The sequence below is a fragment of the Saccostrea echinata genome, unplaced genomic scaffold (genome assembly GCF_033153115.1).
Source record: "Saccostrea echinata isolate AGI-Se365-2 ecotype Australia unplaced genomic scaffold, CSIRO_AGI_Sech_v1 ptg000030l, whole genome shotgun sequence".
Classification (NCBI taxonomy): Eukaryota; Metazoa; Mollusca; class Bivalvia; order Ostreida; family Ostreidae; genus Saccostrea; species Saccostrea echinata.
Window position 1 is genome coordinate 24,360,699 of NW_026889779.1, and position 26,629 is coordinate 24,387,327.

General features: G+C 33.1%; 2 protein-coding genes across 3 annotated transcripts in view; one reads left to right on the forward strand and one right to left on the reverse strand.

The window, feature by feature from the left end:
* The first annotated feature begins 248 nt into the window (after positions 1-248).
* On the forward strand, positions 249-9,664 carry LOC133196597 (glutathione S-transferase 3, mitochondrial-like). 2 transcript variants are annotated; one of them, XM_061332462.1, is made up of 6 exons: positions 249-351; positions 6,092-6,230; positions 6,865-6,929; positions 8,037-8,094; positions 8,310-8,382; positions 9,024-9,664. In XM_061332462.1, exons 2-6 carry the CDS (start codon positions 6,093-6,095, stop codon positions 9,128-9,130), a joined length of 441 nt encoding a protein of 146 aa, XP_061188446.1. In that variant the 5' UTR covers positions 249-351; position 6,092; the 3' UTR covers positions 9,131-9,664. The 2 variants fall into 2 exon arrangements, with proteins under 2 accessions (XP_061188446.1, XP_061188447.1); XM_061332463.1 differs by having other exon boundaries at positions 261-355.
* A 436-nt stretch (positions 9,665-10,100) lies between these two features.
* Positions 10,101-26,629, reverse strand: part of LOC133197576 (3 beta-hydroxysteroid dehydrogenase/Delta 5-->4-isomerase type 2-like) — a 132,808-nt gene continuing 116,279 nt past the window's right edge. The window contains exons 2-5 of the mRNA XM_061333680.1: positions 15,265-15,417; positions 14,850-15,014; positions 12,482-12,697; positions 10,101-12,319 (exon numbers count right to left, since the gene is read on the reverse strand). Of these exons, the coding sequence (XP_061189664.1) occupies positions 11,763-12,319; positions 12,482-12,697; positions 14,850-15,014; positions 15,265-15,394 (1,068 nt within the window). The 5' untranslated portion in view covers positions 15,395-15,417 and the 3' untranslated portion in view covers positions 10,101-11,762. The remainder of the gene's footprint in view (positions 12,320-12,481; positions 12,698-14,849; positions 15,015-15,264; positions 15,418-26,629) is intronic.

Consider the following 26,629-nt stretch of genomic DNA (forward strand, 5'->3'; position numbering starts at 1 on the left):
ACCGTAGTTTGATCCTAATAGGCTTTCGTACTTGGCAGCAAGCTGATAGCTGTCGTATATGGAATTCCATATATTTTAGTTTTTTTGTGTTTTGGGTTTTTTTTTTTTTTGTCTTTTGTTTGTTTGTTTGTTTGTTTTTTTTTTGTTATTGTTTTTTGGTGGTCATAAGACCCCTTATCTCATATACTGGTAGTACATAAAGATTTTTCTCTAAGAAGGGGGGGTAATTTCGCGAATTTTCTTGGTAAGAGTTGATATAAAAAAGCCCACTTCCGGTGTGATTCCACAAGAACGTGCTGACGACTCGATTGTCCTTGGGCTTGGTGCAAAACGCCGAACTTGAAGCTGCATGCAAGTAATTTGGCTATTATTGCACAGATAATCATAACGAACAACAGTGGATAACTGACATGTATTTTAATCTTGCAGTGTCATTTTGAATATTAATGATGAAACAGCAACTAGCAACTCGTTGCGTTATTCGTCACGCCCCTTTATCTTTTCACAATATTTTTGCTGTTTTACAAACTTGCAACCTTTTCACGTCATGTGTTTGAAACAGAGATGTTATTCATGCCTCTGGTTTGGGGAAGTGTGTGTGTGTGTGTGTATGGGGGGGGGGGTGTTAAGATGTTTTGTGCCTCGGTTGTTTAATGAAGTGTTTGGGTTTCGATTGATTGATTGTATGTTGTTTTACGTCCCGTACGAGAATTTATCAATCATATAGAAATGTCACCATATACTGGTGAAGGACTTCAAATTTATACCTTTCAAGATCCAGTTTAAAGACTATTTCTACCTAAGTAGCTATTAAAAGATACCTAGTATTTAAACCTACTTGAAGTAGCTACTTCTACCTACTTTTACCTGTCTTTGAAAATAAAATAAAATAATAATTATGGTGCATCTTTAAAACAGGACAAACTTATTGTCAATGTTTATCATCCTGTGCACTTCCACGGAAAAATTCAGGGTGATAATTTGAAAACTTTTCAAGGGTGGAGATTGGAGAAGAAATGCATTAAAAATCATCCAAAAAACATTTTATCTAAGAATGCTTGAAGATTAGTTTTAAAATTGATACAGATTTGTAAGTCATTTTAGACTTTGTTTTTATCCTTAGCTACCAGAAAATGAAACTGGATGGACTGATATTTTTAATGCAGAATTGATAAGCAGGATTTGAAATTAACAGTCGCCCACTCGCAATTTGCGACTAATGTTCCATGTGGGTGACTTAGAATAATGTTCAAGTTGCCCACATGGCGATTAGAAAATTTATGATAGTAAATATTTGTTTTTCAATTTTGTCCGAATGTTTTGTATTTTTCTCTTGAAAAATTTTGTAATCAGTAAAGTGCTTTATAATTACCCGTAAGAAGTACTTATACATAAAGCGTCTAAGTGATTGTGTTGGGCACAGTGTGGCATCGACGGGTCAATGAGCCCAAGAAACCAAAAAGTACTGTTGTTATTTGTGAATGAAAATGTGCCATGTGCTCTATATATGATATTGAATGATCATATCAATCTTCATAAACAGAAGAGTTCCACTTCAAATTTAGATAAGTCGTGCATAATGTTATAATGGATAGAAAAGAAACACGAAGCACATGATAAAAAAAAAAACCGAAAAATGGGGTTGTTGTTTTATATTCAATAGAAAGTTTGATAATTTGTGGGCGAATAAATTTTTGATGTGGGCCCCAGAATTGCAAGGTTCAGTAGCCCACATGGCTATCAAGGATTACAAGTTAGTTTAAAACCCTGATAAGTGAGAAAGTAATCATCTTTTGCCAAAATTTTTGTCGTATTCATCATCAGTGTGACTGTATTATCAGCTCACCTGAGCAGAAGGCTCAAGTGAGCTTTTCTGATCACATTTTGTCCGTCGTCCGTCTGTCCATCTGTCCGTCTGTAAACTTTTCACATTTTCGACTTCTTCTCAAGAACCACTGGGCCAAATTCAACCAAATTTGCCACAAAGTATCCTTGGGTGAAGGGGATTCAAGTTTGTTCAAATGAAGGGACACGCCCTCTTTCAAGGGGAGATAATTAGGAATTAGTGGAAAAAATAATGGCATCATTTAAAAATCTTCTCAAGAACCACTGGGCCAGGAAAGATGAAACTTATGTGGAAAGTTCCTCAGGTAGTGTAGATTCAAGTTTGTTCAAATCATGACCCCTGGGGGTAGGATGGGGCCACAATGGGGGATCAAAGTTTTACATAGAAATGTCTATAGGAAAATATCTTTAAAAATCTTCTTCTCATGATCAGCAAAGCCATGATAGGTCACATTTATATGGAAGTATCTTCAGGTAGTGTAGATTCAAGTTTGTTCAAATCATGACCCCCGGGGGTAGGGTGGGGCCACAATGGGTGATCAAAGTTAACAGAGGGATAGATAGGAAAAAATCTTTTTCTCAAGAACAGAAAAGCCATGATTAGTAGAATTGATATGGAGGCATCCATGGGTAGTGTAGAATGAAATTTGTTCAAATGAGGGACCCCGGGGGTAGGGTGGGGCCACAATGGGGGATCAACTTTTTACAAATGAATATATGGGAAAAAATCTGCTGCTCAAGAACAGCAATGCCATTTGTTATATTGATATGAAAGCATCATCAGGTAGTTTAAAATTCAACCCCCCCCCCACCCCAACCCCTGTTAACTTTTCAATACTAAACTGATTTTTGCTTTTTTTTTCCCTAGCCATTGTGCTCAGGTGAGCGATGTGGCCCATGGGCCTTTTGTTAAATTTGGTGCTCACCATATTGTGCCTTTCCTGTGTTTGGTCACAAAAAAAAAAAAGCAAAGCAAAAAGTAGGTAAAAATAGCTACCTGTAGTAGGTTTAAATACCTAGGTAGCTATAAGTAGCTACGTAGATAGAAATAGTCTTTGGACTGGACCTGCTTTACTCGGCACTCAGGGCCATTGAGCAGTGAGAGTTCCTTATCGTGCCAACACCTGCCATGACATGGGCTCGGATTCAAGGTCTCATTCGAAGGACCTCAACTTTCACTTCGAAGTGCTGATCTCTTGGGGAAGGAACAGTTGCTACCTATTTTTTTATATTGACTAAGGTCAGTTGTGGCCGTGATTCGAACACTTGACCCTCCGATCACGGAGCAAACTCTCTACCGACTGAGCTACCGTAATGGCTTGGGTTTTGATTTAAAATACAACTGTAGTAAATTACCCCTAGTATTAATTTTTGTGTGTTGGATGAGGGCATAGTAAAGTGGTTGACAGGTTTAGTTAAGCATACTAAGTATTTGGTTGAGTCACTTCTACACAGATATGAACAAAATTATGGAGGGATTTTAGCCAAACTTTCTCTAAAGTGGTGGGTTTTTTTTTTTCAAAAAGAACATTTTGTTTTACCTGTGTTTATGTATCTGCTTGTTCATGTTTTTAGTGATTATCTGAAAAAATCTAATTTAACAGTTCTATTTAATACATGGTGACTTCATTTTAATTTTTACTCAAGCCCTAGATGCAAGGAGTTAAAAAATGTAAATACAAGCATTGAATCATTATTTTTTGAAAGTTTCGTTGTTTCATATAAATTTTTGTTGGTAATTTTTGCTGGCCAAAATATCCTCAAGATCTTTCTGAGGCACCCATTATAGAAACTTGATAGTTTGTTTATACATGTATCACTTTCTGTCATCCTCCAGCATTCAGCACCATACATTAAGACAGATAGTACACAGCTCTTATACAGCTTGATCTTAGTGTGTCTGCTGATGCTGTTTGACTTCCTTATATTCTTAAGCTTGACAAAAGATCCTCTGGCTTTGCCTAATCTTGCTATTATGTCCTTGAATAAATAAATATACACTGTACTTATTAAATTTTTTTGGTGAATATTGCAGGGGTTGAAATTTTCCTGGAAAACTCACTAGCCCAGGGGCTACTGATCAGTTAAAAAATACTAGCCCAAACCTCAAACTAACTAGCCCAACAATTTTTTTATGTAAAATTAAAACATAACAAGTTAAAGTTCAAAACACTCTGATGACAGGAACAAATTAACTAGTTCTCAGTCGAAAGAGACAAGTATACATAGAAAAGCGAAAGTAAAATGACGAGAATTCTTTTTATTCCCATTCTCCTAGTCGGATGGACTATCATTACATTTATATTAGCTAGCCCGAGACTTAAAATGACTAGCCCCGGGCATTGGGCTACCGTATATTTCAACCCCTGTATTGACTTATTTATTGTGTATGACTTTTGCATGATTATGATTTAGATATACATGTATGACTTTGAATAATTCTGTACTTTGGGTAAGAATTATTTTCCTAAATAATTTGTTGTCCTCCTTGATTTTAATTTTATGTCATTCCTGCAATAAAGATGCATTTATGCATGTTGGAGACACCCAGATTGGTTAGAGACCAGAAGAGCTTATGCGATAGTAAGGTGTCCATCGTCCTTCCGTCTGTCTGTAAACAATTTTTCAAAATGCTACTCCTCCTACAGTTTTGGTCTGATTTCAATATAACTTGGCACACAAGTAGACTACACTAATATACATGATTCAGTGTATCGGTTTTTGATTTCGATGAACAGTGTTGCCATGGTTACTAAATATAGAAATTTCCTTGAAATACTTTCAAAATGCTATTCCTACTACAGTTTTGGTCTGATTTCAGTATAATTTGGCACACAAGTTGACTACACTTAAATACATAAATGTCTTTATTGTTTTTTGATTTTGTTGAATGATGTTGCCATGGTTACTGAAATTGAAATTTCTGTAAAATTCTTTTAAAAGGCTTCTCCTCCTACAGTTTTAGTCTGATTGCAATAAATCTTAAAAAAAAAGAGACTAAACCAAGGATCATTATTCTATTTATTGCTGTTGCAAAGTTTTAAGTCCAAGTGTTACTTTTATCTTTCCTTTGTCCAATCTAATTAAAATTAGATGTTCCGAATCCGCTACCGCTTCTCAAACATCTAACAACATCCCATTCGGGGTCACGTCAGAGCGACCTTTCGATTACCCAATGAAATCGCCGTCGTCGAAATCTTGGCTTATAGTTCGGATGCGATTCTTTTTTTACTGCCAAACCTAAACGCCCGAGGGGTTTCGTAGTAAACAAAATATGCATGGTAAAGACCGTGCTATATATGAATGTGACGTGGGGGATATATAGTAGTTTGTGCATTTTCGTTTGCGTTATTCAGGTAAGAATGCCAGACTGGCGGACTATAGCTCAGTTTATACCAAAATTACTTTAATTCATCGTAAGACAGTCTACTGAGCATCAATAATGTAAAGAAGTAGCCGTGGAACTAATTTTAGAATTGTATACAGAAGGTTGAATCTGATTGGCCAAAATTTTTATGTTTATTCGTAATCGAAAGGTCGCTCTGACGTGACCCCGAATGGGATGTTGTTAGATGTTTAAGAAGCGGTAGCGGATTCGGAACATCTAATTTTAATTAGATTGTCCTTTGTCATAAGTGCAAACCAGTAGAGCTACAGTCTCGACAGAGACTTTTTTTTGCAAATAGAATAAAAAATCTAACAAATATGATCTTTTTCAAAGTTTTTTTTATGTAGCATTTCAGAGTTTTGACATGATTGTCAGATTTTCCAACTATTTGCACAAGCAGTTTTTGTAGATTCTTGATTTTTGCGGAAAAAAATTTACATTTTTGTGCAGACTCTAATTTCGGTGTTTGTTTTAGTATTAAATTCTTATTTCTTGTAACTCTGTTTTGGGGATCGTCTAGACTGATCTTGAGAAAATGAATGTGTAGTATTGGTACAAAACTTTTTTTGCAGGGTAGTTTAGATTAATCTGTAGAGTATGTTTCTGAATAATGATGTTGATAGTAAGCTATCTGCATGCTAGCTAATTGAAGGAGTGGAATTATGCTACAAGTGATGAACAGGGATCAGTTGTTTCTACCAGGAAGCACTGGAGCAGTTGTAAATGAGTGGGACTAAGATTTGTCACTGAGGGGTTTATAACTTTGATTGTCTTCTGTGAATTAAAAGTTTCAGTGCAGTATTAAATACCATAGAACTAATATTTTTATCCATCACTATTTTTTTTTTTTTTTTGCAGTATGGGAAACCTATCTAAAATTGTGGACTCTCTGCCAGAACACTATGGGTGTGTTATCTTCACAGGTGTGGCCAGCACTTTTATAAACATGTGGATGGGTATTAATGTAGCCAAAGCTAGGAAGAAGTATGAAATTCCAGTAAGTACAATACATGCAAAGTTAAAAGTTGAATAATCTGTGTTTGGGGACAGCTTTCACCACAGTTAGAATATGTCCAATATAGTTGTAGTGTATCATGAATATAGTAAAATAGAGTGGATCCACTACAGCACAATTTTGGATATACAGTTGAACTTCGGTATCTCGAATACTGATATGTCATATACCATGGATATATCAAAGTGATTTCAAAGTCCCAAACACTTAATTATTCTTTAAGTATTTTACCCTCCATATCTTGAATTTCTCGGTCCCATTGAGTTCGAATTAACGAGGTTTGACTGTATTACTTACCTCAAAATAAGATGCCATGTTGACATTCGAAACTCTCTGAATTATTCGTAGTATACTCATAGATTAGAATGATCTATCCTGTTATTTTACTGCATTGCCAACACATGGAACAAATTATTTTGTTGAACCTTGTTTGTAGGACAAAATCAATTCAACGAAAGAACGTTCTACTTAAATTAATATTTGCATACAAAAGGAAATTTTTTTGTTAATCTATTTTACATCTTTATATTTTGTTAATAATAAAATCTTCTTACAACAATGTGTCATTTCATTTGTCTTGTTATTTTCTTTTTTTTTTTTTTTTATAACTATTTAGTACCCCAACATGTACAGTCCGGACAACAAAATGTTCAACTGCATTCAGCGTGCACATCAGAACACGTAAGAATATTAAAAACATATTTTGAAAACTCTGACTGTCTATCTGTGTTTGGATAGATATAGCTCAAAATGTAATTTTAAATGGCTTTATCATTCCTTGCTTCTTGAATCTTTATTTATTTAAGATGTTGATATTATATAGACTTTGTCAAACTGGTTATCTTGTCAAAAACCAAATGGCATACTATTTTTTGTTTAAATATTTCAGCATTTAAGATAACAATATCTTTTGTTTAAAATGACCAAGATAGTTACCGAGTATTTTAAAGATACTACCTTTAATTCTGATATTAACTTTTGAAAAACTACCATCAGTCAATGATTTAGTTATTAAAATTAGATTGCCATTCTGCCTTTACCCTAAAGTGTCAGTCTGTTCTGCTCTCTCATTGACCAGATGTTATTCATACTTCACCAACCTTTGGTAAAAGGTGTCCATGAACTGTAAACAAGGTTTCTAAATCAAAGATTAAAGTTAATTAAGACTCAAATTCATGGTTCCGGTTATAATGTCCTCTTTCTTTGATTCAGTACATTTATTATTTATATTTCACACATTGGATATCATTGGATGAAAAGTGTGCCATGACCGTGAACTTCATATTCAAAGGATAACTTCAAAATGTTGGGAGTATATTTTTTCTGTCTTTTGCTCAATATTTTTCATGTTTCATCCACTGAGTGATCATTGGTTATATATAAGGATGACCAGTGAAATTTAACCAATAGTGAAGATAGAATATTGTTAGAATTTTTTACCAGCAATATGCTTCTATACTTTTGGCCTAGCATTACCCACTTTTCTTCCGAAGGGTCTATTTAGGAGAGGGGTATGCAGATAAAGAACTTGATCTTTAACTCAACAAAGTTCAAGGTCATTGAATTAGACTGTACTCTATATTAATATTTCTCCCCATGTCCTTATATACCAATTCATATATATTTGTCACAAAGAGTCGTTGGTTAAGAATGTGAAATGACCAATTAAATTTCTAAGGTAAAGGTCAGCCAAAAAGAAAATTAGTATAAATTGTAAACACTAACCTGTATATGTGTAATATTTTATTTTTAGACTAGAGCGCTATATGTATTAATGTTTATATTTAGACTAGAGAGCTACCCACAATTCCTCATGCTGCTATTCATCGGAGGACTCCAGTACCCCGTAAGATAGATTATTTTTGTTTGGTTTGCTGGTGAAGATTTAAATATGCCTTATCTTTTGCACAAAATGCATGTATTTTGATGACGGGGTTTTGTAAATGATGTTCATAAAATGAAATAATCACCACTTACTTCAGCTAAATCTGTAAAATCACCAGAAGATAGTAAGAGTTTGCATTCTACAGACATTAAACTGTTGTACTTTTGATGTTACAGAGAACATCTGCCTGTGCTGGGACCCTGTATTATATCAGTAGAATTTTCTTTGCCAAGGGCTACTATACAGGAGGTATGTATATCCAGTCTGTGCAGACTGATGGTCTGTCTGTTTAAGGCTTGATGCTTTTTCTAAGTATCCTACATGCATTTAATATTGCAATCTGTACAATTTTTTTTCATTTAATTACCACATTGTTTAGTAAGAAAACTTGTTTAATACATTTGCGTGTATGTTTTTTAAGATAAATCAATATTCAAGGTACATTGTTACCTTTCCAAAGTTCTACAAAATCATGCCTGCTTTGCAGATCAATACTTATTGAAAAATACTAAAATTAAAAAAAAAAATAGATTCAATAAAGGCAATAAAGAAAATACTGTACATTTACAAAAATTGGCTTATACATTCAAAATTTAGCGCAATCTCTGGGTATGGAGTTGCTGGCAAAATCATTAATTAGCGCTCTACATGTCGGTGCCATATATTGTATTTATAAATGATTTCTTAGCGTTATTCATGAATTAGCGCATCGTTGTCTGCGCCAAAGCGGCTAAAATATCATAGATATGAAGCCCGTTTTTTTAGTGCACATACAGTAATATTGCTTAGAGCTGATATGACTCAGTTGAGAGTTATGACCCTTTATTTGGTAGAATGCAGCTTTCATCACATACACATGTATCCCAACATATATTGATTGTATTTTACAGAACCAGAGAAGAGGCGATGGGGATCATTTGGATATATTGGGTTGATCACCATGCTGGGTTGTACAGTGGGCGTCGCCCTCCGACAGCTCAAAGTCTTCCCTCATTAACTGTCCATTTAATGGGAATCTGACATTTTTTGTTGTGCTGTGCATAATTAGATTATTTAGCATTTGTTGTTTAACATTGAAAATGCTTGGTTGATTTCTTTTTTACTTCTATACTGATTATGTTTATATTGACACCGGTAAATATTCTTACACACAAAGAAAATACAAGTAGATTATAATTTATTGACAGAAATTACACTTTATTGTTGATTCTTATTGATTTGTAGTGTATTTCATTAGGAAATGTAATGATTTAATATACTTTTAAGTTTAATTTTATGCAGTTCAAAAAGAATTGTGAAAACAGAATTGCAATTAACATACAGTGGGTAATATCCTTGTTTGAAAAATCATGCTAAATGATTAAAATTTAAATAGAACTGTATGTCTGTCCCATCAGCTGGTTATTTTGTTTTGTCAGTTTTCATGTCCATAAGATTAGCATTGAGTGTTTTGTAGGTTTTGAATAACTGTCCTTGTATTTAATTGTTAGGACGATAAATATGTGATCATGATTAAATGGAAATGAAATGATTTAGTCTTTTTATTTGTTAATGAAACAGGTTGGCCAGGCCACTTGTACAGATTGGGTATGAATTTTCTTGAGTAGTATATTAATACTGATGGAGGAAGATTTATGTACCGGGGTATATGCTGAGATGAAGCAGCCACTCATCAGATTCTCATTCTTTAACTCCGGGGATATTGTACATGTACTTTCTCTTATGTGTTTTAAAAAGAAAACCACATAAAAAGAGGTCAGGAACCTGAATGGGAATACTTTCCCTGAGAGTTCATCTTCAGTGGTACAGCAGAGTGTGCCATTCATTCTTTATTTTTGCATGTAAAATGGTAACTTAAATGTTTTTTTTTCTTTTGAAACCAAGAGACACTTCCATGTCACAATATACAGTGTAAAGGAATTCAACAAAAATGAAACATTGTAATGTATATTAGTATTTTATTATGCAGTAATACAAGTTCTTCATAACAAGGTACATTATGCTTCAAAATTAGTATTTTTGACATAAAAATATTTAATGTCTAAACAACTTGAATTAAAAAAATATCTGTGGATAGAGGAGTAATAAATATGAGTATTGGCTATATTAAAAACTGATCTGCTGGTACAATGTAAGTCTGATTGTAAACATTAAAAGGTAGTATTCCTGAGCAAAATAGTGCTTTTAATTGTTTAAAAATAATTTGCAGCATATTCCTCAAAACAATGCCTGAGTGATATGTTGGTATTTTCATATAAATGTGGAACCATCTACTAAAAAAATCTCAGCACTTATTTGGTACAATTAAAGATACTGTGAGCGAATGCACAAAATGATACCCCTGCAAAACTTCATTCTGTTTTCCAATTAGTGACCCTGACCTTATGCAAATAACCTTGTGTTTGGTTCCCCAGAAAAAGAGATGTATCTTCCTCTGTCAGTGACCTGGCATAATTCACTATTTTGTTAATTTGAACTAATGTTTCTCAATTACAAAAAAATATGGCCTGGACAGAAATGTTATACTTTTTCTGCCAGTGATTTGAATCTGCCCAAATGCCTGGATTAAGGCCAGAACAAATCGTTCGGTTATAAGCAATTATTGTGACCAGTATCTCTCAATGTTTTTTTTTTCCATTACAAAGTAAATGGCTCAGACACAGCTGTAAGAATAAACAGCTGACAGACAGGCATTTCCTACATATAAGTCTAAAGTTTGCCCGGTGTATAGAAATATGTACATGTACATGTATTACCATATAACCATTTAAGTATACCTATAAATTTTGCAGGGTGTATAAAAATATGTACATATAGGCCTACTGTATTACTATTTATGAGTATATGTTATATGTTCAATTATATTTACATATTAGTGAATGAGTATTTCTTTGTAGAAACACTGTAGAATATAATTTTGAAATGAATATTTACAAACATACAGATGTTTTTGCACTGAGGGCCAGATCTACAATTATGAATGAAACACACATATATATACAGATTGTGGACATATTATTAAAAAATCATCAAAATAAAATAGGTAAAGAGAATGATAACAAATGTCAAGACTTGGGATATTCTGTCTCTCACTGATTAGCTAAGTTACATCAAATCATTTGATTTAAAAAAAAAACAACCTTGTATTAAGTGAGCAAGTCTGTGTATGTTAATGACAGAGCCACATTAAGAGCTAGAATAGTCATGCTAAATGTGTCATTCTATAAGTATAAGGAATTGTCATAAACTTATGGAAAGGCATTAAAGTACATCATTATGTAAACTGATAAACATACATAAACAGATGGATTGTTCTTTTTTCAGTCTCAAAATAACTGTATGGCTCAAAAATACTTTGTATAGTTAACAATTAATTGCACATTCAATACTCAAAAACCATACACACGATCTACTAAAAACACTGTAACACAGTGAATCACAATAACATGTAAATTCTTATTAACAAAAAAAAGGTCATTCTTCATAATAATAATATATAAAATATCTATATGTAATCTTGATGACAGCCAGGTTCAAATCAGCATATTAAAAAAAACAGATATTTAACAGCTGTCCACAAAATTGTCACTCAAAAACATCACAGGTAAAAAAAAAAAAAAGAGTGCCTGTTAATTTTTCAGCTTCAAATTTTTATAATAAGGCAAAGATTGCTTCACAGCCTTCTCAAATGAGTACAGTGGAGAGTATTTAATCAATGTCTTAGCTTTGTCATACTTAACGTAAAATTTCCTTGTGGAAAAAATAATTCCTGATAAACTCAGGGAAAAAGAGATTCTTTTAAATGGTGAAATTAGAAGACAAAATGTTTCCACAATAAGACAAATGGCAAACACCAAAAACAAAGGGATGTAATACGATGTCAATTTAAACCCCCTACTCTCTAAAAATGGCTGACTCAGTACCTGAAGAGATTGGGGAGGAGTGTCGTCCATGATAAACATTCTCTCATTTCCAAAGTGAGGATCACCATACATTGATTTTAAACAACATACAAACCCCCAAGCTACATTGCCAACATAGGCATAGGCTTCAAGATTGTGTCCTCTGCCCATGCGTATGAATGTGCCCTTGTTTTCTTCTGCATACTGTAGGATCATGGCAATCAGCTTGTCTCCCTCTCCATACATTGTTGGCGGTATTAAAGATACAGTTCTCAATTTCTTCCCTTAAAAATAAAATTCCTCCTTTAAATGAAACAGAATTCAAAAGAATGGCGATTTTTTTTTTTTCCACCTAATGCACTTTAAGATTATCTTCTTACTTTCCAATAAACTATTTCCTATTTATCAAAATATATAATATACATGAACATATATCAATAACTGACCATTTGATAGGAGTGTTCTGTCAGCGTTCAGTACCAGTTTCTCTGCCTCCTTTTTGGTACCTCCATAATCTCTGAATAACAATGGACTGACGTCCTTGAGTTCTGCTTCAGTCCCTCCCAGACAGTGGGAGTAGCCTTGAACGGTACTGATAGAGGAGCAGTAAATCAAACTAGTGACACACTCCTCCAGGCAGGCAGAGATCACATTCATGGTGCCTACAATAGGTTGTGTATAAAAATATAGCTGCAATACCAGGGCACTGTCAGAATCAATATCTTCTTAGCATTTTTATGCTGTTTGCTCAAGTGTAATTCTATACAATACTTGTATATTTTAATTCACTGAATGTTTTCTTCCTTACATCTCATAAAAACTGTACTGCTGTTTATCTGAAGTAATAAACAAAATATATTCATAAACCAGTTAGATCTGGGCTTTTAATGTGTATATGTAGATTTAACTCAAAATGTGAGAGAATAGTTAAAGGTCAACTTTTTCATGGCCATTCCATTGACATAACCTATGCTTAGATCAATAATACAATATTTTACATACTTTCATCTACTTTATATAAAAAAAAATTAAAAATAAATAAAAATATAAATGTTTTTCTTTTCTTTTTTTTTTTTTTAAAAATTAATAAGCTTTGGTGGATTATGTATTTTTCCGTAATATTGCAACCATTTAATATCTCCTGTTTTTAAAAAAACATAATGAAAGCATTTCATTGCTTTAGTTTACAGTACTATAAAAATATTGCATAATGACAGTTACTGTAAATGATAATATGTTGACTAGAAATGGTATTTATGCATGAGGCATATAAGAATCCCTTACTAAATTGTACACTAATGCTCATTCAAACAAGATGTGTTTGTGAAACACTGGTGCCCCTGTACGGCAGCTCAGGGCTAAGGTTAAAGTTTCTCATATGCAAGTCAAACTCCAAGGTCAAGGTCAAGAGATCAAAAATGTTGGTACCCAAGGCCAAAAATAAAATTAACTTTGTTTGGCGTTGCCGGCTGACTCCCATAAATAGGTGCGGTCCGAAGAATTTTTTCAACAGATACTGATCATAATTTTTATTTCGTTATATTCATCCAGATTTAGGTGTTTGTACGTTTGCGTATACAGAATGGGAAAGAATCATGTAAACGCTTGATTTATCAAACAGTTTTCATTTATAAGCATCTATGTGATGTTGAATAAATGTGTATCACAAATTCAAGCATGGCTGTAGAAAGCAGAAAATGTAAACTCGTATAACAGAAGTTGATGGCATGATTCTGTGGATGTGGTTTTAAAAGTAAACTGATGAATAAGATATACCAGTTCGAAATAGAAATTTCACGGTACAATGTCCTGTCCGATTTGCTAGATGAATCTAGCTGCTATGCTTGGATTCGTGCACATGATAACGACTTTACACTAATGTAATGTCGGTGATTTTTAATACCATGTATATTAAAGGTTTAAAACTAATAAGGTTTGAAAATCAGTGACAAAACTGGGAATCAATTTGGACTGTGGTTGTTGTTAAACTATCGGAAACCCATGACGTTCGGATACTAACAATATGTACCATTTCTGAAATTTTAATTAAAAAAAAATATTTTCCCTACCTACCGACCCAAACGTATAAATACTAAGTCGGCAACGCCAAACCAACAATATTTTAATTGTGGCCCAAGGGAAGGTCTTGTCACAGGAAATATACACCTGTGAAATATGAAAGCCCTAGCACCTATCATTCAAAAGTTACTGCCAAGGTTATAAATTTTTTCAAAAGTATGTCAAACTCAATGGTCAAAGGGTCAAAATTTATGGTGCCCAAGGGAAGGTCTTTTCCCAAGGAATACACATGTGAAATATGAAAGCCCTAGCACCAACCATTCAAAACTTATGGTCAAGGTTGAAATTTTGCAAAAGTAGGTCAAACTCTAAAGTCAAGATGTCAAATATGTTGGTACCAAAAGAAATGTCTTGTCACAAGGAATACACATGTGAAATATGAAAGCCATAAAGCCAACCAATCAAAAGTTATGAGCAAGGTTAAAGTTTCTGCAGATAAACAGACAGAGAGACAGATGGACAGAGCATAAACTATATGCCCCTAAATATTCCATTACGGGGGCATAATAAAAAAAATTTCAGCAAGTAAGATGTCTGAAATACAGTTTTGTAAATTATGAGAAATATACTTTGAAATATCTAAGGATCTAATAAGAGTCACTGACATCTTATATTAACACACTAGCTTCATCAAATATTTCTGTCAGATGAAATAATAAGGCCACATGTGCAGAGTGTATAGCTTACATTTTATCCATGTGATTGCAACACTAAATTGCTACGGTATAAACTTACCCTGGACATTAACTTTTTGAAGAAGTTTTTTATCTGGCTGAAACCTAACATCTATAATAGAGGCCACATGGATCACAGCAGTTGCATCACAGAAAGCCTTCCTAAGAGCGGCTGTCTCCCCTAGACCCCCTGTATAACTCTTTACCTTTAATCTGTCTTTGTAGTCTAAAAAGTACAAAATAATTCCATCTTATACAAATTACATATACTTCCCAAAGCTAGCCTTGGTTAAAGCAGGTGGTACTCACATTGTAATTTGACACATTTATTACAAGTTCTTTATTAACACAATGTAAAATGTACAATGTCTTTATCTGCTCAAAATATTTTTTAAATATGATATTATAATGTGAGTATGAAAGAGGGATCTTTTTCACATTATCCTACCATTAAACTATTGTAGTTTGAAAATTACCGAGAAACTTGACAAAGGGTACCAAATCAAACACCCTGATGTCTGTCACCCAGGGAGCATTTAACTGGAGGTGTTTGACGATGTGCTGACCCAGGAACCCGGAGCCCCCTGTCACCACCACTGAACACATATCTCCCAGCAGAGTGCTGCAGTCTGCACATTAATGGCTGCTTGATCTCTTGAGTAGTTCCTCCATTATTTCAAACATCTTACTGTAAATATTTTCAATAACATTTAATGACAAATATGTATTTATAAAAATGATAATTATACTGTCATTATATAGAATACTAATTAATGCATGTCTGACTTATTGACTATACCATAGTGATGGGAATCCGTAATGAGAATTTCATAATCCATGACTGGTTTTCTGTAACTAACTAATTTATTGGATATAATTGGAAAACAAAAATTATACATAATGATTAACCATTAAATTATTCAAAAGCTAAAAACATCATAATTAACCATTAAAAAAAAAACAAATAGTAATATGTGTACGAAGACTTTTATTTTGTGAGAAAAAGCATGTTGAGCACCCATTATTAGGAAAAAAAAGAATGAGGCCATCATTAAAAGAAAATATGTCTGATGAATACTGACCCACATTTTTCAAGATAGGTAGGTATTTCGAGGATGGGGGCATTACCTAATACATTAAAGGTCATAAATAAGAGGCCCATGGGCCACATCGCTCACCTGAACACAATGACTAGGAAAAAGCACAAATCAATTTAGTGTTGAAAAGTTTACGGGGGATGGGGGGGGGGGGGGGTGAATTTTAAACTACCTGAGGATGCTTCCATATCAATATAACAAATGGCTTTGCTGTTCTTGAGTAGAAGATTTTCAAAGATTTTTTCCTATATATTCCTTTGTAAAAATTTGATACCCCATTGTGGCCCCTCCCTACCCCCAGGGGTAATCAGTGGAACAAAATTTAATCTACACTACCCGATGATGCTTCCATATCAATATGACTAAACATGGCTTTGCTGTTCTTGAGACAAAGATTTTTTTTTCTTTATATTCCTATGTAAAACTTAGATTCCCCATTATGACCCCACCCTACCCCCGGGGTTCATGATTTGAACAAACTTGAATCTACAATACCTGAGAATGCTTCCATTTCAATATGACTAAACATGGCTTTGCTGTTCTTGAGAAGATTTTTAAAGTTTTTCCTATATTTCTATGAAAAACTTTGATCCTCCCTTGTGGCCCCACCCTACCCCCAGGGGTCATGATTTGAACAAATTTGAATCTATACTACCTGAGGATGCTTACATATCAAAATGACTAAACAATGTTTTGCTGTTCTTCAGAAGAAGATTTTTTAAAGATTTTTTCCTAAATATTTCCTTGCAAAACTTTGATCCCCCATTGTGACCCTACCCTACCCCCAGGGGTCATGATTTGAACAAACTTGAATCTACACTATCTGGGGATGCTTCCATATCAATATGACTAAACAATGTTTTGCTGTTCTTGAGAAGATTTTTAAAGTTTTCCCCCATATATTCCTCTGTGAAACTTTGATTCCCCATTGTGGCCCCACCATAACCCCAGGGGTCATGATTTGAACAAACTTAAATCTAAATTATCTGGGGATGCTTACATATTAATATGACTAAACAATGTTTTGCTGTTCTTGAGAAGATTTTTTCCTATATATTTGTGATAGGGTGATTTATTTCATATATTAATTATTATATTTCAGGATTAAATTAATTCAGTTAAATTGTCATATTTATTTCTTTACAGCATTTCATTTATTGAATAAATCCACATGGAATTATTTACATCAATCTGTGTTTATTGAGTTATTTATAGATGTATGACATCACAGTGGTCATTTAAACCCCTGTCCCTTTTCTATATATATCTTGTGTAGTGTCCAGGCCAACTTGGATTTCATTGGTTGGTTAGTTTCCCTCTCTTTTGGTTTTACTTAGTTAATTACTTTTGTTGGAGATCTTGGTCTGAGCAGACATATTGGCTTTTTGATATGATATGACTTAATTATGACAATGACCAAGACAGGACAGAATGCAAGTTTACTTTTACTATTTTCATTATCTCTATATAATTGTTTATCTGTTAAATTCCCAAATAACAATATTCTAATATAAAGTATGAAAGTTCAGTTTGTGTGATTATTTTATGACTTTGTAAATATTCACAGTAATAAGTATATTTTATATCTGTGAGAATAAGTGTGCAATACAGTAAAGTTATATAAATTTATTATTCATACACAGATCACTGAATAGAGTACAGCTGTGTTCAGCTTTATATATATTGGAGTTATGGCTCTATATCACATATAGGTATGATGTATATATATTTTGAATATTGTCTATATAATTATATTATTCTGGAAGAGTTCAGTATAATTTGATCTCATTGTTTTATCTATATATTCCAGTGTTTATACTTTGTACATATTATTGATTAAGAAAGATAACTCTTAATGTTTTATCTATGAGCACAATTAAAGGGAAATAACTTCATTTTACCGTGCTATCTGGCAAGTGATCAACATGTATCTTTTGTTATAAAATATTTATGTTTGTTCAATATATTTCAGAGCTGTGATACTACTGATAATACTGAGATTGAATATATTTATCCACAACGACAGTATGGTGTTTGTCATTATTTTCCTTTAAACGAACCCCATTTCATATTTCTATGCAAAACTTTGATCCCCCATTGTGACCCTACCCTACCGCCTGGGGTCATGTTTTGAACAAACTTGAATCTACACTATCTGAGGATGCTTACATATCAATATGACTAAACAATGTTTTGCTGTTCTTGAGAAGAAGATTTTTAAAGTTTTTCCCCATATATTCCTCTGTAAAACTTTGATCCTCCATTGTGGCCCCACCATAACCCCAAGGGGTCATGATTTGAAGAAACTTGAATCTACAATACCTGAGGATGCTTACATATTAATATGACAAATCATGGCTTTGCTGTTCTTGAGAAGAAGATTTTAAAGACATTTTCCTATATATTTCTATGCAAAACTTTAATCCCCCACTGTGACCCCACCCAACTCAGGGGGGTCATGATTTGAACAAACTTAAATCTACAATACCTGTGGATGCTTCCATATCAATATAACAAATCATGGCTTTGCTGTTCTTGAGAAGAAGATTTTTAAAGTTGTTTCCTATATATTCCTATAGAAAACTTTGATCCCCCATTGTGGCCCCACCCGACCCCAAGGGGTCATGATTTGTAAAAACTTGAATCTACACTATATAACAAAGGTTTCCTATAAGTTTCAATTTTTTGGGCCATTGGTTCTGGAGAAGAAGATTTTTAAAATATGCCACCAAATTTTCACTATTTCTGAATTATCTCCCCTTGAATGATGGCATGGCCCTTCATTTGAACAAACTTAAATCCCCTTCACTCAAGGATGCATTGTGGCAAATTTGGTTAAAATTGGCCCAGTGGTTCTGGAGAAGAAGTTGGAAATGTGAAAAGTTTACAAATGGACGGACAGACAGACAGGCAGACAGACAGACGGACTACAGACAAAATGTGATCAGAAAAGCTCACTTGAGCTTTCAGCTCAGGTGAGCTAAAAATATGACCAATCATGGCTTTGCTGTTCTTGAGAAGAAGATTTTTAAAGATTTTTCCTATATATTCTTATGTAAAACTTTGATTGCCCATTGTGGCCCCACCCGACCCCCGGGGGTCATGATTTCAACAAACTTGAATCTACACTATCTGAGGATGCTTCCATATAAATATGACCAATCATGGCTTTGCTGTTCTTGAGAAGAAGATTTTTAAAGATTTTTCCAATATATTCCTATGTAAATCTTTGATCGCCCATTGTGGCCCCACCCGACCCCCGGGGGTCATGAGTTGAACAAATTTGAATCTACACTACCTGAGGATGCTTCCACTTAAGTTTCATATTTTCAAGCACAGTGGTTCTTGAGAAGAAGATTTTTTAATGATACAATTAATTTTTCACGAATTCTTAATTATCTCCCCTTGGAAGAAGGCCTGGCCCTTCATTTGAACAAACTTGAATCACCTTTACCCAAGGATACTTTGTGGCAAGTTTGTTGAGTTTGGTTGAAATTGGCCCAGTGGTTCTGGAGAAGAAGTTGAAAATGTGAAAAGTTTACAGACGGACAGACAGACAGCTAAACAGATGGACAGACAGACTACAGACAAAATGTGATCAGAAAAGCTCACTTGAGCCTTCAGCTCAGGTGAGCTAAAAATTCATTTATGTTTTCATTATACCCTGGACAAAGTACTTTATGATTTAATAACATTTACTGCTGTAAAAACTTTCAATCTAATCTAAAAAGTGACACAGAAAAATATGATACATGTAAACCATAACTTTGAAAACAATACAAGTTATCTATATTTACCCGGGAAAAAAATTACTGAAAAAAAATGATGGGGTAGGGGCAATTTTGATGGTTTGGTCAGAGTATATCAATAATTTTTCATTGTTGGCCTTAGGTGCCATTACTGAGCACCTTTTCAGGGTACCGTATACGAGGGGTTATCAAAAAGTTCGTGGACTGAGGCGATAAAATTAGTACTATGTATTCTGTGCTTTCAAAATTTATAAGGAACATAAAACAACAAAAAATAAAGAAGTGTTGAAAAATTTAGCTTGATACGTTCATTATTTGCCAAATTATTATAAAATAAAAACGATATTATATGATCACCCGGCGCTGTCTCTGTTTAGTTTCATGACGTCCGACAACGTCATTGTTTTTCAATGTCTGATTCTTCTACCTCAAACACTTATCTTGATGAGATTCACTGGAGCTGAGTAAGGACTAAAACACGTCTTGTTTATATGACTTTACAATGCCATGAACAGCTGCTTTCAATGCATATAATATTGTAAATGGATTTATACATTGGGAGAGATCCTCGCTTGATTATGCAAGCATATTTTGATTTTTAGAGTTCAATATCTATCTCACATGATCAACGTCGTCTTTTGACATGATTGACTTTTCACACCTTGACTACAAATCGACATTAACTGTTAATCCCTTTTCTCTTTGAATTTATTTTGGCATTAAAAAACAAATACTCTGGATGCATTTTATTTCTCTATAGCCAGTTTAAACATTTCCTAGGTCTATACTTGTTTTTTCAGGGGCAAAACTTTATAGAATGTTGGAAAAAGAAACCCTCCCCCTTTTTGACGTCATTTTCAAGCCCTTAATTGTTTAGCACTCCATACCAAATTTACGATAAAATTTCATAGAACTTACAGAATAAGGTAAAAATTGCATATTATAGGGAACAATAGTGTCCCATCACATACCTGAATTAATGGGATTTTTGAATGTCAAGTATTCATAACAAAAGAGTTTTTCTCAGTATCACTCAGGTCGAAAAAAACGTCATGTTCGAGGTTGCGCCGCCTGGACATACCATTGCTTACAAAAACATTACTAATTTATTAAAAAATAAAATTTATGATTTGTGGTTTAGTCTATAGATAGAAAAGATGATGCTAACTAAATATTTAAAAATTCATTGATGTACCTAAAGCGGTTTTAATTTTATGGTGCTAGTCCACGAACTTTTTGATACCCCCTCGTATACTCGCTTATAAGTCTGTTTTTTGGGAGTTAAATTTTGGTCCAAAACTCTGTGTCCGACATATATGCGAGTCATAAAAAAATGGCATTTTTCTGGATGGCGAAATGTAGAATTTTATAAATATTTCCGGCCGTTATCATTTAACAAAGTTTGGATATATTATATCATTCTAAGATTACACATAAAGTACAAGCATTTACATATTTCAGTAATTTTATTTTTATCTTAAGTGTATATTACTTATTTGTTTAATGAATTAAAAATTAAATTTTGGTGTCATTTTTAAAAATATTATTTGAAACCAGGTTAAAAGATCAGAGCATTTTTTTGAAATTGTCTACCAATTCTGGAAAAAGTTGTACCAACTTATAAGCGGGTCAATGGCAAATCCCTCCAAAATTACCCCAAAAAAATACAACTGACTTATAGGCGGACCGACTTATAAGCAAGTATATACGGTATATTGGATAAATTGTGGCTGAAATCTTGCATTCCAAAAATAGGGCTTTGTGATAAAAATAGAACAACAGTTACTGATTTATCGAAATAACATTATTTTTTATTATCGAGCGCTTGGAATACTGACAATCAACTGATTTTCTGATTATTATTGATGATTGGAACACCACTACAATTCCAGAAATAACATTTGAAAATATTTTTAGCAAGCACAAATGAGGTCAATTTAAAGCAATATATGGCATATCTGAGCTAAAAAAATAATAATACGAGAATAAGTGTAGATATACATATTATATACATATTTACATTCAAATTATAAATTTCACCGATTTTGAACTTGAATAACCTCACTTTCTATAATTGAATTGACTTTAAACCTTGTCTTATTTAAATGTGGAGTCGGTAAATAAATGGGTTATTGTTTTAAAATTTTAATATCTTTGAAACACCATTGATTTAAATTGTGTAATTTATAGGAAAGTCCTATCTTTATATAAAGTAATAAAACAAATAGAAAGATCTTTTTAATTTTGGTTATCTGAACAGAACTTATCAAAAAATATGCCATATATGACTGTAATAAGTTCATCATTGGTGCTTTTGTGTTTTTCTAACATGTGCGTGTCTTATTCTCTTTAGAGAAGTGGGCAGGCTGTCACCTACATCCACTTCTCTAAAGAGAATAGTGCGTGTCTGAGATTAATAATCCAGTCTTTACTGTAACAGGTGTGTAAGATACTTCAGAATTCAGAAGACTGTAAATGTAATTGAATCACTTTCAATTTGTATGAATTAACTGCTTTGCAAATACTTTCTGATTGCATTTCATGTACCTATATTTGGTTTTCGAGAGAATAATCTTAAACTGAACATTAACCAGGGTTCTAATTAATGCAAACGTCTGCAGTACGCTAGTTTACTACACTGTAAAAAATGATGTTTAACTTGTGTTTAATTTTTAAACAGTCGTGTTTTACAATTAAACATGATGGGTTTAAATACAAAACATTAGCGTTTAACATATAAACACGACTATTTAAATTGGTGTTCAATAAGTAGGGTGTTTAATCATCCATCTTAAACACCCAATGTTCATATGCATCAAATCAAAAAAATTAAATTAGGTGTTGCTTCTCAGTATTGCTGTGTGCATTTGCCATTTGTACAATTTCTTAATTTATGAAGTAATTCCGCACATACTAGAAGATATTTTTCAACACAGAAAAAATACGAATAGCCAGGCAATACATTGACTTTAGATCATACCAAAAGCAATTAAAATTAACATTAATTTATGGTAATTTTGTGCCAAAAATTCATAAATTTCATAAACTGTTCAAGGGGAAAGAGAAACATATATTATGATGACTTTTCTAATTTTATCAATATTTTAATCACCGGTGTTTAACACGAGTGTTCATTTCTTAACCATATCATATATTTATAAATTAAACACATGGTATTTATATAGAAATTGCAACTTAAACACCTGTGTTTAATGCGTTATGATAGAAAATGACGCAATTGATTATGTCATAACATGCCATTTGAACGCAGAAGATGCAGAATCACGCATATACTGGCAAAACACCACATCTAATAAGGAAACAGGAGGTATTTATACATTTCTTTATATAAAATCTGAAAAAAAAAATTGAATGCTTAATACATTAGAGATTTATACTGCTTTTCATTTATGAAATGCTGGATTGTAAGGCCTATCGTCTGAGTGCAAATGCGGCCATGTGCAACGGTCGGCATAAAATGTTTGTAGTCTTTAAGTATATTGCAATATATAATTAATTTGCAGGGACGTTCATCTCTTATTGTGAATCCTGAGAAGAATACATTACTTGATAAAGGAAAGTGATTTTAAACGAAGATCACACTTAACCTTGAGAGGTGAGTTTAAAGGGCATTTCAAAGAAAAAGGGTCACCCCACCCCCTTACACACACACACACACCCTCACACACACACATCCTCATACACACACAAACAAAAACATTATTGTTTCCTACCCTACACTAGTTTTGGGTCTCCCAGTAACATGAAATTTAAGTAAATGTAATCCAATTACCTGCCCTTGATAAAATTTATGCTCCCTATCACGCATTATTATGATTATTTGCTGACCATACATAACTTAACATATAAGCGTTAACAGCAACACTTTTCATCCCCTGCCCGCGCATGTATTCATTAAGGAGACTTTACATTTTTGGGGAGTGTTGTTTACATTATAGAAAATGCCTTGAGTAGCCCCCACCCCCTTCTCTTAATTGTTGCTGTTGGGCTGCTCCTGCAGGTACATTGATATTTAATTTTTTAGTGTATACTCTGTTTGTATGCTTATATGATTTATTTGTATTGCAGATTTTTATTTCAAACTTGTTTCTCAGTATGTAGTATATAATTAAAATTGGCGTGAAGGATAACAAATTATTTTTTTATCTCAGTGTATTCTTTTACAGATAATTTTCTGAATTTGCATAGTGAATATTTTTTATCTATCTATTTTTCAGGATATTTCTGATAAGAAGAAGGAATTAGAAATACTAAGGTTGAATAAAATTTTGGAGAATGGAAACTGGAGATCATCATCCGTGGCAGAAGAACCTGAATTTTACACACAAGCAGAGGAGACTGTTTAACTCGGTTAGAATATTGTATGAAATTTAGTGAGTGATACCCCGGCAGCTCTTGTGAAGTTGCAAGAATATTTAATGAATAAGTCGTTTACAGATAAAAACTGGAAATTTTCTTCATTTTGTTAAAACTCTGAATATTAGTGAAAGTAAAATTAAACAGGTACAACTGGATTTATTAACTGCAATACATACACAATGTATATATTCCGTACCCGGGCAATAAATAACAATTTCAGTCTTGGTGCATTATATTTAATTATTAATTTGTTTGTTTTATTAAAAAAGATGTAATGGACGCCCTGTCCCTTTTTTAAAATAAAATTTCAAAATTTTATCCCTGAAAAATAATATTTCATTTTATTAAGCGATTTTCCTATAACAACCCCCTCGCCACCAGTTTTATTGAATTTTAGTTCACATGCAGGTTTTACATGTTCATGCTAATTTTTTTTTTTTTACTGATAATTCTATCTTTCAACTTGAATTGAATTATGTATCTACATCTGTGTGTTAGCAAATGTGTTGATAAATGTTATAATTGTTTATAAAGTTTGAATCTCTATTCAACATTAAATAATTTATTAATTAAGCTTTATGTACATGTTCATCAACAGTGTGTTTTGTACTGTTTTATGTTTGTTTCAAATAAAAATGTTGAAAACGTATAAACACGTTTAAGTGTTTATTTATTTTGTAAATTAAACACGTTGAAGTGTTTAAAAAATGACGTATAAACATGTTTAAGTGATTATTATCTGTTGCATCGAATAAACATGTTTAAGTGTTTAGGTTGAACGTGTTTATTAATAAAACATGAAATGTTTAAATTTTAAACACGTACGGTGTTTATTTAGTAAACTCCTTGTGTTTATTCAGCGTTTAATCTTTAAACGTTTTGTGTTTTTGATGTGTTTAGTATTTAAACAGATTGAGAAGAAAGTATTTAAATATTAAACCTCATGTGTTTAGAATTTAAACATTCTTACGTGTTTATTTCTTAAACACTTCACGAAGTGTTTAAATTTTAAACGTGTTAAAGTGTTTATTATCTGTGGCAATTTGGTGTTTATTTTTAAAACACTTATTTTTTACAGTGTACAATTCAATTGTACAGTAATAAACTAAAGTACTGTATGAAACAAGCGCCTGTGTCAGAAACACATAAATTGAGATGATGAGTTTAAAACTGTACCAAATTTCTTTCATCTTTCATTCTTTGGCAGCATCTCTCCATTTCCGGGTTCCTGGTTCAGGTTTTAATCAGCACTCGTACTGAAAGTGATTCGTCTTTATTAACTGTACAGTGTCTGAGTATGCTGAAAAGAATTCATCCAATAGCTAATCACATCAATGAAACAGAACTGAAATACTAAATTTTAATTTATATCACAATGCAATTTTTATACACTCTTTAGTTAATTGTTTGAACAATAACCCATGTTGGGAGTGTCAGTGGGGATAATTTTACTCTAAATACATTTTTTCCCCTTGATAACTCCCAAGGGGTCTATTGTCGGGGGTGGGGTGGGTTATCATTTTCAGTCTAACTTACCTGAATTTACTGACCCACCTCCCCTCTGGATGGATGTTTTTGTGATTATGTAGCTGTTTTTGGTTTATAAAAAACAAGGGAATTCAAAGAACCGTGGTCCCTTACTTTGGGTGGTTAAGATGCAGTTCACGTTATTTATGGCATATTGTAACTGTTTTGTTTGTGTGTCCTTCAAACTTCTAGGTCAAGATGCTGATCATAAAGTCAAAAATGATATACCTTTCTGAATGGTGTTGTAATATAGGTAATGTACTCGGCTGTAAAATATGAGAGCCCTATCTTCCCTCATTCAAACGGAATTGCCAATGTATAGTCTGTCCCACTGTATATATGTGGAAAGGTCTTGCCACAGGTAATGTACATGTGAAAAAATGGAAGCCCCATCTTTTCTCATTCAGAAGTTAATTATGACCAAAGTTAAAGGTTTTGTGTCTTTTCCAAATATACTATAATTTTTTACCCTGTAACCTTGACCTTGAAATTTGACCTACCTTTCAAACTTTTAATATTAGCTAAAACTTTTGAATTAGAGAAAATTGAGCATTCATTTTTGACATGTGCATTACCTGTGACAATTAGAACCAAGAAGTTCGACCTACTTATCAAAAATTTGAATTTTGGCCATTACTTTTGTTTCAGAAGAGACAGGGCTTTCATATTTTTTTTAAATACATGTGCATTACTTATAACAAAACCTTTCGGATTATATTATGGTATTTGACCTCATGACCTTGATCTCGAACTTTGATGCAGTTCTGAGAAGCTTTAATCTTTGCCATAACTTTTATTAATTCAATAATTTATATCTTTTTTGAATGATGAACAGACAAGACAGCTAGGGCACACAAACAAGACAGTTATAATATGCTATTTATAAATAATTGCATCCCAACCGCTATAAGACACCGAAAGCGGGGGGGGGGGGGGGCACTGAATTCTTTGAATTTGCTTGTTTCATCACTTTTGTAACAGCCCTGTGCATTGAATAATTTAGAAATATGAAAACAAAATTTATAAAAGATTGCAAATGTCTCTAGCTTGTGACTTTTTTCTTTTCTATTATCTCTCTTCTTTATTAT

Coding starts and splice junctions, on each gene's coding strand:
- LOC133196597 (XM_061332462.1), top strand. CDS start 6,093: ATGGGAAACCTATCTAAAATTGTGGACTCTCTGCCAGAACACTATGGG. Junction 6,231..6,864: donor GGAAGAAGTATGAAATTCCA/GTAAGTACAATA, acceptor ATAACTATTTAG/TACCCCAACATGTACAGTCC. Junction 8,095..8,309: donor TCGGAGGACTCCAGTACCCC/GTAAGATAGATT, acceptor TTGATGTTACAG/AGAACATCTGCCTGTGCTGG.